The sequence below is a fragment of the Microtus ochrogaster genome, linkage group LG4, assembly GCF_000317375.1.
Source record: "Microtus ochrogaster isolate Prairie Vole_2 linkage group LG4, MicOch1.0, whole genome shotgun sequence".
In the NCBI taxonomy this organism is placed as follows: domain Eukaryota; kingdom Metazoa; phylum Chordata; class Mammalia; order Rodentia; family Cricetidae; genus Microtus; species Microtus ochrogaster.
Genome location: NC_022030.1, coordinates 48173949 through 48183883, shown reverse-complemented (window position 1 = coordinate 48183883; position 9935 = coordinate 48173949). Strand labels below are relative to the sequence as shown.

The 9935-nt window shown below is 37.4% G+C and overlaps 1 protein-coding gene across 4 annotated transcripts in view; it reads right to left on the bottom strand.

The window, feature by feature from the left end:
• The window catches only part of Raph1 (Ras association (RalGDS/AF-6) and pleckstrin homology domains 1), an 85844-nt gene that overhangs the window by 21229 nt on the left and 54680 nt on the right, over positions 1–9935 (bottom strand). For all 4 annotated transcript variants that reach the window (XR_003378174.1, XM_026786161.1, XM_026786160.1 and 1 more), the window contains 6 exons: positions 6843–6920; positions 6164–6323; positions 5137–5258; positions 3516–3581; positions 2201–2344; positions 1128–1238 (listed from right to left, as the gene is read on the bottom strand). Coding sequence is in view for 3 of the 4 variants with exons in the window: in XM_026786161.1 (XP_026641962.1) it covers positions 1128–1238; positions 2201–2344; positions 3516–3581; positions 5137–5258; positions 6164–6323; positions 6843–6920 (681 nt within the window). In the remaining variant the exon portion in view is untranslated. The remainder of the gene's footprint in view (positions 1–1127; positions 1239–2200; positions 2345–3515; positions 3582–5136; positions 5259–6163; positions 6324–6842; positions 6921–9935) is intronic.

The window sequence follows — 9935 nt, the reverse complement described above, 5'->3', positions numbered from 1 at the left end:
AAATTAAAAAGCAAAAACAAACTAAGCTGCTTCTGTAACTAACTTCAATGATGCATTCATGTTGTCTAAGAAAGTTTCTTTAGTACAGGACTGCTATTATATTACATCCATTTTTACCAAAGAAATCAGAATCCCACCCCAAATTCTAAACAAATGGTACTCCTTAAACCCAACTAAGGCTTCTCACAGAAAAAAAGTACTATACAAACATGCAGACCTAAGTAGTATTGAGAGTCCTGAAGATGGAGCCACTGAGTATTACTTAATTCTCTCAGTAACTTTTCTTGAATCTTTGTAGGCTGCTGTGGGAATTCCTTCAGTCAATACTTTTAAGGTCACATGATATAGATATAACCCTAACCTCACGTGGTATATATATATATGCAGATGTAAAAGCATGCACGGCCCTTTTTGGCTGTTGGGTTTGGTCCCAGTTTCGCACCCATGCAGAGGACGGCTGAGCACCACCTTTTTTTTTTTTTTTTTTTTTGTGAGTCTACCCCTAAGTAATAAACCTCCATTCTGGGCTAATGTGAGACTATTTTACTATAAGCTGCAACAGTAGGCTATCTTTATAAATATTAATTTATATCGCTGAAAATACTAAAAAGTGCCCATTCTCCTCTAGTGTATGGCCACAGTTAGTGTGAGAAACTTAAAGCCTGACTGATAGAGAAGAAAACTCCCTAATAAAAGCATAGATAACAGACTAGGATGGCTATAATTTGGGGGGAAGTTATAGACAGACCTGGTTATTCCTCAACCAGATGAAAACAGGGGAATTTTGAACTTGGGAATAGTGCCCTCTTCAGGTTTTACTAATAAAGTTGAGGAAAACCACAAAAAATAAATGTGTGATGGAAAACTCTTACAGGGTCTGGTTCCAATCCTGATGACCCTGAGTGCTGGGGTCACTGGTATGAGCTACTAGGTCAAGCTCTACTTTTACCTTGTTCTCCCTGGTGCTAGGATGGAGCAAGGAAAAAAAAAACAAACCCAAAACCTTAATACTTAACTGCTGAGCTACCCCTCGTCCTCTTATCTTTTTACAAAGACACAGAACCTACTTGAAGATCCAAATGTCAAGTAGCCTCTACCTAATGCTGATCACAATTGCTGAGCTGTACCTTTAACGCCAGACAACAGTCTGTGGGTGCTTTGTACTTGCTCCGATAGTCCTGCCCATAGTACACATTAACATGATCCAGCTGAAGAAAGCACACCAGTTCCCGAGATACCTTAAAAACAAAACAAAACAAAACAAAAAAAACAAAGATCAATTTAATAATGCAAATAAGCCAGTATCATACCAGGTAAGAGTTTTCAGTTGGGAATCAAACCTTTATTAGGTAGAAAGTAAGATCATAAGATTTTTCTTCGTTTACAATATAGCCAAAAAGGCAGAGTACTTGCTTGTAATATGTAATTCCTAATGAATATTGATTTAGAGATGTTGGTACTTTAAACATGCTATACACAGTATCCACATCACATAACAGCTATAGTTAACAGGTACAGGTAATAGCAGCACTCTTAGGAAAGAATAAGAATCTATCAAGTAGCTGAATGGCTATGATGCCAGCCTCAAATACAGAGATTCTCAACTGGGAATCACCTCAGCAGGCAGAGGTGATGCTTACACTCATAGTTTTTAGGACTAGGATGATACTGTAAATGCTTAAATTAGCTTTGAACTCAAATAAGCACAACTGGTAGCGTATACCTCAGCAAAACCACATTACTCAAGATTGAAGCTAACGTAATCCTAGAAAGCCATTCTCCCTAGATGAAATACACACAATTCTAGCAAGACCTTCCCTACACCTCCCAAATAATAAAACTATGTTTAGCTGAAATGGTGATGCATACCTGTAACCCCAGCACCTAGGAAGTGGAAGGGGGGAATCAAGAGGACCAAGAGTTCAGTGTCATCCTAATCTCCACAGTGATTCTGAGGCCAGCCTGAGCTACATGAAGGAGATCTTCCCATTACAACAACAAATCCCAACAGGGAAAAGATAGTAGAGAATTGAGATAAACCCAAATAAAGGACAGAGAGGTGAACAGTTTTTAGCTTTCTCTTCTTTACAACAGATAAATACACAAAATTATCTTCTGTGTGTCTTACACAGGTACAATGGTATTGTTACTATGGAGACATTGCAGCTAGCACAATGTAGGAAGCACAGAAGTGACATACCTTTGCTTTTCCTTTAGGGACATAGTAGATGCCAGATGCTCGCAAGAGAAAGTAACGCTTCTTCCAGGACTTCTTGCCATCGTCTTTTAACCAAAGGACTCCTTCGATTTCTGGGACAGTTACAGAACTTCCACAAAAACATTCCTTTAAAAAAGAAAATCATTTGGAAAAATTTATGATCTTTATATTTTCAGAAAATGAATTTGCTACTCCTGTGAAATGCGTAACACTAAGTAAAACAAAACAGTTTTCTGAAAGAACTTTCTATTGAAAACACAGTAGGAAAGTACTTTAGAATTACTGTGGCAATCTAAAGTGTTTATTAATAAATATGTGTCATGGGGCTGAGAAATAGCTCAGAGGGTAGAGTGTTTGCTGGCAAGCATGAATACCTCAGTTTGAATCCCACCACCTATATAAGAAGCTGAATATGGCTGCACGTGCTTGCTGGGTAGCCAACTTAGTTCAGAGGGGCTAAGGTAGAGTGAGAGAAGATACCTGGCATTCTCCTCTAGACAGGGGTGTGTAATCCTGAATGCCATGTACACAGCACACAAGATGTCTGACTCCACAGTGCTGAGATTAAAGGTGTGTGCCACCACTGCCCAGTGGGAAATATTCTTAATTATAGTCATGACAGAGGCAGGTGGATCTTTTTGAGTTTGAGGCCAGCCTGGTCTACAGAGTAGGTTCCAAGATAGCCAGGGCTATGCAGAAAAATACTGCCTCAAAAAACAAAAACCAACCAAACAAAAAAGAATATTTTCCTATGGACTCAACTGAGTTGCATATAATACTACTGAATACCACTTCTTTTTCTTTGTGTGTTTGTGATGTGTGGTGATATGGAAGTCTGGAGGCTAAAGAATGATGTCAGGTGTCTTCTTCAGTTGCCTTTCACCTTAGTTTCTCAGACATGGTCTCTCACTAAGCTCAGAGGATAGGCTGGCTGGCTAGTGTATGCCAGGAATCCACTGTGATTACAAATACACAGTCCTCTGCCTGGCTTTTACTTAGGGGCTGGGGCTACCAACTCAGCTCTTCGTGCTAACTAAGAAAGTACTACTGACAGGACTATCTGACCCTCTGGAAAAGCTGATGTAGCCAGCATAGGCATATTTTAATTCCTCCTATGTGGAAACCCTTAAAAGGTCATTACTCCTTTTAATCTACTAGAATATTGCTTGGCAAAAAGTAGTTTGTAAGAGGTTTGTTAGGGACTCAACAGGTACACACAGAACACTGACAGGGCTGACTTCAAAGATGCTTAAAGTTTCAATTTTAAAATGGGCAAGAAAGGGAGAATGAGCCATACCTCTAACAGCACTTCTTTGTTTCTGTCTGCCATCTCAACTGTTTCCTTTTTCCCAAGAAGGTAATTCTAAAAAAAGAAAAAGAAAGGAAGGGAGGGCGGGAGGGAGGGAGGGAGGAAAAGAAATGAAAATTAAACTCATTCCACTATTCCCTTGGGAGTAAACACATACATCATTTGCGCTAGAAAAGTAGTCACTCCAAGTTTAGTTCTGCCAGTACGTAGGGAAGGGAAGTATTTCATGAAGCTCCTTCTATGTAAGAATCATCATTAAAATGTTCCTCATCCACCGCCATCTTGCCCAAAACACATTCTATGAAGTATTCCATAGACTGTTTCTTCCACATTCTGAGGTGACAATATATGCAACAGCAAGTATTTCAGGATATTCAACTAGTTATATAAAACACCCAAAAGCATTATAAAGTAGAATATGAGATATGCTAAACCAGCATAGTTCTATTCTGGATCTAGTATGCTGTTCCAGATGATGATTAATATTCTGGCTTTTTAAGAGGAAGCCTCAAATTCTGCTATGACTATAACAGTTTTGCTTTTTAATTAAAATCTGAATTGTAATTATGAGTATAACTATTCTTTCAGTCTTCTACAAAAAGATCTCCTGACATTCCTGAACATATACTCTTCATTAAGCACTGTTGAGGGAGCTGCGGGCCTCTTCCCACAGCCCGGCTCCCGGCCGCCTGGCTAGCTTATGCCCTGAAATAACAACACACAAACTGTATTCATATAAACGCTGCTTGGCCCATTTCTATTAATGTGTGTAGCACCCCAAGGTGCGCTTACCGGGAAGATTCTAGCCTATGTCCATCCTGGGTTGGAGCTTCATCGTGTCTGCCCCAGAGAGGAGAGCTATCGAGTCTGAGCTCACTTCCTCTTCTTCCCAGCATTCTGTTCTGTTTACTCCACCCACCTATGCTCTAACCTATGAGGCCAAGCAGTTTCTTTATTGATTAACCAATGACCTTCCCACATCAAACCACCATAATTAAGTCTGGGGTAAATGGACCACCTTTAACACCACAGTCCAGTCTGCAGGTAAAAACCTTCAACACTACTGCTCTTTTTTCACCACCACTTTGTATCACAGAGTTCTTGCTTTTCTTGACCGACCAGGGAGGAGTGGGGCAGGGGAGAAGGGAAGGTAAAAAAGGATGAGAATAAAGTCTGTCTGGAAATGGTAAATGAAGCACATTACACCATCTGCTAATTTAAAACAGGCACAGGTGTTGTGAATGCTAACCCAAACATTACACTGTCATAATAAAGATGACAAAAAAAGGCTATTATGTAACTCATCAAAGAAATTAAAGTAATTAGCTAGGTAAAAACCTCTGGCTTGCTTTGGGGAAATGAGAACCTCAAATGTTAATGAACTTCTGGGCTCAACAATCTCCGGATTTACAGAGGAGAAACCTAGTAACACCCTGCAACTATTTATATTTCTATCAAAGTTTACCCCATGTGGGACCTAACACCTGACTCCCAAGTTACTTTTCAGTCATGACTGTTCCCATGGGGGTTTGCAGTTACAATGCCCAATCACGTGGCTTCCAGTCTTTTAACTCTACTGACTCTGCATTCACAAGTTAGTCAGTCTTACCTGTGGGTTTTTAAAAAGTGCATATTTTTCTATACGTTCCATAAATATAAGCTTGTTTTGGCTATCTCTTGTCCAATTAAGAAGATTTTCAACTAAGTTTTCATGGTCTTCAAAGATTCTCTCTGTTACAAAATTAAATAACAGCTTTTTGTTAGTATTCATCAGACTTACATGAAAGGCAAGATAAGTCATAGCAGAATTATGGAGTGCTTAAAGGCTGATGATGGCACTGTCTTCAGCTGCTCCCCACCTTACATTTCCAAACAGTCCCTCCTGAACACGGAGCTCACTAGTTCAGTTCCGCCATCCTTCTTTCTCTATCCCCCCAGGACTGAACACATGATTCTGTATGGATTTTTTTTTAACGTGGATTCGGGGTGGTGCTGTGTGTGTCAGACTAAAGTCTGTGTATACACACACACACACACATGAAACAATAATGAACATATGTTACAAGTATTCTTTCCAATTTGCTAATGTGCTTTGTTTCCCTTAGAGTTGATGACTTCTGTATAAAAACACCGGTAAGTGTAACAGTACTGGGGCTGGAGATGGCTCAGCACTAAGAGCTTCTGCCGTTCTTGCAGAAGATCCAGGTTCAGTTCTCAGCACCAGCGTTAGGCAACTCACAGCCACCTATAACTCCGTTGCCACAGGATCTGACTTCCCCATGCACAAGATGCACACACATACACTCAGACACATAAAATAAGTGAATGAAAAGTAACAGTTTTTAGTAAATGTATTTGTGTAGCTCTTATTTAAAAGAAAAAGCATTTTGTTATCATTAAGAAACTTTCCTTTAATCATTTTAAAATACAAAGTGAACTGAAATTCATCTTTTAGTCAAAAAACTCTCCAGCTAAAAACTCACCAGGAAAAACATTAAGAAGCCATACTTTAAAAAGATAAAGTGCCTGGTAATTTTATAGAAAAAAATCAAAAATGTCTCAAAATGCTTCTATCAACATGAAGATTAAGGATTACAAAGACGCTAAGAAGCAATTAAAGCAGCAGGGTTACTAACCCATTTGTAACTCAGAAATGGTCTCCACCAGCGACCAGTCTAAACTGTAGCCACAGTGAGATTTGTCCATCAGGTTGTCCAGCACTTGTCTCACGGTTTGTCTCTCATCCACCATCATGGTTTTAGAGCTGTCATCAGACATGTGGACCCTGATCACCAGCTGCAACAGGGAAAAAGGCAATTAAATGGTAACCTTAAAAGATGGTATTTCAGAAAAGCATTTTCCAGCATTAAATAGCATTCTGAGTCAACTCTTTAAAAATGAATTAAGACATATTATGACTATGTTGATTTTATTATTAAAGGTAAAATCTGAATATCAAGAAACCTGCCTACAGGTTTTTAATTTTAAGCCTTTAAAATATACAATTATTGTGCAAATCTTACTGATTTGTGTTTGTTTTAAAAGTAGTGCGCAGCCTTTATTTAACATCTGAGGGATAATGTGGTCAGATGGGCCACCAGCAGCAGCCCAAGTTAGGCCCTTCAGACCTGCGCAGAGACAAAGGCTGTCATAAAACATCTCCACAGACCCTCATGTGACAGATAACAGAACACATTTTCACCTTTCCATAAACTAGACGAACAGTATATATAAACAGTAGAACTATTCATGAAGCAAAACAAAACAGGAAAAAAATCGTAAATATTTCAAACCTAGCAAAGAGCCACACATCACCTTTTTCACTTGAGCCTCTTTAATTTTTTCCAGGGCAACTCTAATCTTCTCAGCTTTCAGTTTTGCCGCTTGTTCCTCCTGCAAACACACAGCATTTCAGACAAACTGCTGCCGAGAGGGTAAAGACACCAGGCTTCATCATTAGAGGGGCTAGTACTGAATTTCATTCAGAACATACCGTTGACATTTTATTTTTAAAACGGCCCTGTTCACAAAATGAAGTAGACATATTGTAACGAGGGAGCACGGGTACGAGAGTAAGATTAGATTTCATATTCTAGAGAAAAAAAATCCATGATGAAGTAAATTAAGTTCGATTCTGTCAACTAAGTTCAAGTACTAGGTTTGGGGAAACACGATATATATGCCGCCGCCTTTCTATTTGTTACACTCACACAACTCTGAATTCAGACCCCTCCAGAGTTCAGGCAGGATTTTTACACAGTTTTGTCTTGTTACACTGAAAGATTTAGATCACTGTAAAAATATATACAGCAAAACCAATCTACTTATTTACAATAATATAAAACCCTTAACAAATGAGAAACATAGGTATTAATATGAATTCTCGATAATATGCTAATACAAACAAGAGGCTGCTTTATATTTTAATTTTTACTGATTTGGAAAATCATTCCAATTATGTCAGTGAATTCTAATATTTTAACCCATCAATAACATCTGTAAGTAATTCTACTCTAGAAAACCGATTATGAAACAGTAAAAATTTTAAGGAACTAAAAAATAAAGCATTGTCCATTTTTCTAATAGCATAAAGTATTCTACACTAGTTAGAACTTACAGGTAACTTCCAGTAATAGGACACAATAAACAATATAGTTATAATTTCCAATCTAAAAAGCCCACATAAGTAAACTTGTTTATAAAGAATTATTTTCTATTTTTAAGCTTTTGATTATGGTTACAAAACATTAAATATCAACATAACTGTCATCTTCTATAATCCTTTTATATGTCTTTCTTTAAAAAAACAAAAACAAAAGGAAAACCTAATTTTATCAGTCAAACTTCATCCTCTCTGGATTGTGCCCAAATCCCTCAATCCATAAAAATCATAAAAAGCCAATACTTCCAGGGTAGGAAAACCAAAAAACCAAAAAAGCTAAATCCATTTACTGACTGTTTTTCTCTATCCACCAAAATTTTGATGGCTTTCTTCTCTTTCCATTTCCTATTTGGCTGCCTCTCCTTACACGCTTAAGTTACTGCTAGAGAAGGGGGGGGGGGCAGCTCATGCACAGAAACTGGATCCCTTTCAATGGGAGCCACTGAATCAACAGAGTGGCTAAGGTCTGGGGGTACTATCTGTAAACCCAAGAGTCAAAGAACAAAGAACTTTATTTTAATAATGAAGAGGATTAATACTACTTAGTTCTTGTATTATTATAGATATATGCCTTTGACTAAAAGATTAAATAACTAGTCTTCTCCTTTATGCAAATAAATATCATCATAAAATATGCAGATTACATTTTAATATAAGATTTTTTTTCTTTTGAAAAACAGGTTTAAGAAACTTAAGCTAGTGTTATTAAACCTGTTTCCAGAATGGAAATGTTTCTAGAACTAAGAAACAAAATCATTATTAAGTAAACCACCAAATATGCAATTTTGATGAATACATAAAAGTTCTATAATGAATTTGAAATACTTTAAACAATCATAACAAAATCATTAGAAAGCATTCACCATTACTTCATTGCTGTATTGGCATGAAAGACCACTAGAGACTAAGAAAATTAACCAATGTATTCATTTATAAATTTCATTTATGTCTCTGGAATTTGAAATTTATTGTGAAGAAACTGAATTGGAATCAATGCTTTGTATATTTGAAATACCAAAGTGAATTTCTAAAAATAAAATATTTAAAAATAAACTTGTAGTTATATTTATTTTATATGTATAGATGTTTGGCCTCCATGTATGTGTGTGTGGTGTGTGTAATGTAGTCTATGCGTGCACTGCCTGTACAGATCAGAAGAGGACACTGGATTCCCTGGAACTGGAATTATAGATGGTTGTGGGCCACCATGTGGGCTGGGAATAGAACCTGGGTCTCAAGAAAACAGCAATTCTTAACCACTGAGTCATCTCTCCAGAAAATACATTGAAGAGGGCCAATAGTCCTTCTTGTCATTTGGGAAGTGAAAGTTAATTTAAAAAAATACTATACATTTACTACCATGCCTCAAATCTAAACACCAACACCAAGTGCTAGTGAGGATGTGGAGCATAAAATGCGTTCCCTATCAGTGAGAACCCAAAGTGGGTCAGCCGCTTTGGAAGACAGCTTGGCTGATGCTCACAAAATTAGATGTTCTCACACGGGCCAGTGATCATATTTCTAAGTATTCACTCAGATCAGCTGCTAGCTTTTATCTACAGAAAATCTTCACATGTTTATGTATGCTTTATTCATAATTACCTGTACTTGGAAGCAACAAAGATGCCCTCTAACAAGGGAATGAATAAATTATGGTGCATTCTGACAATGAAATATTATTCAGCACTAAAAAGAAATGAGCTATCAAGCAACAAGAGGGCAGGGAGGGACTGTAAACACATATTAATAAATAGAAGAACCCAACCTGTAAAAGTGACATACTATATAATTAATTATAACTGTACTGTTCTCTGTTCAGCTGTTGTCAGGTTAAGATGGAAATGAAGTTATTAGCCAGACTATAGAGGCCTTGCAGGGCAGTAAGACTACTGCTTGTCATATTACAATAGATGATTTATGTCAGCATGTCAGAACCCAAAATTGCTCTAAGATGTCTAAAAAAGAATAAACAAAATTAAACACTGAACTTCATCAGTCTCACTACAATAACAGTATCTGCATGCCTCCAGTTTATTTTAAGTGTACTACTGTTTGTCACACTCCATGACAAGTGTGGCTTAATTAAACTCAGAGATTAGTTCCTGTTCCACACACTGGAGTGTTGAACAATAAGAGAACTGGACAACTGGATAACCAATTCACGTTTATTTAGCCAATCACACTTCTCACATATCAATAAGGACACTGAAAAACAGGTAAAGCTTTCCAAAAAAAAAAAAAAAAAA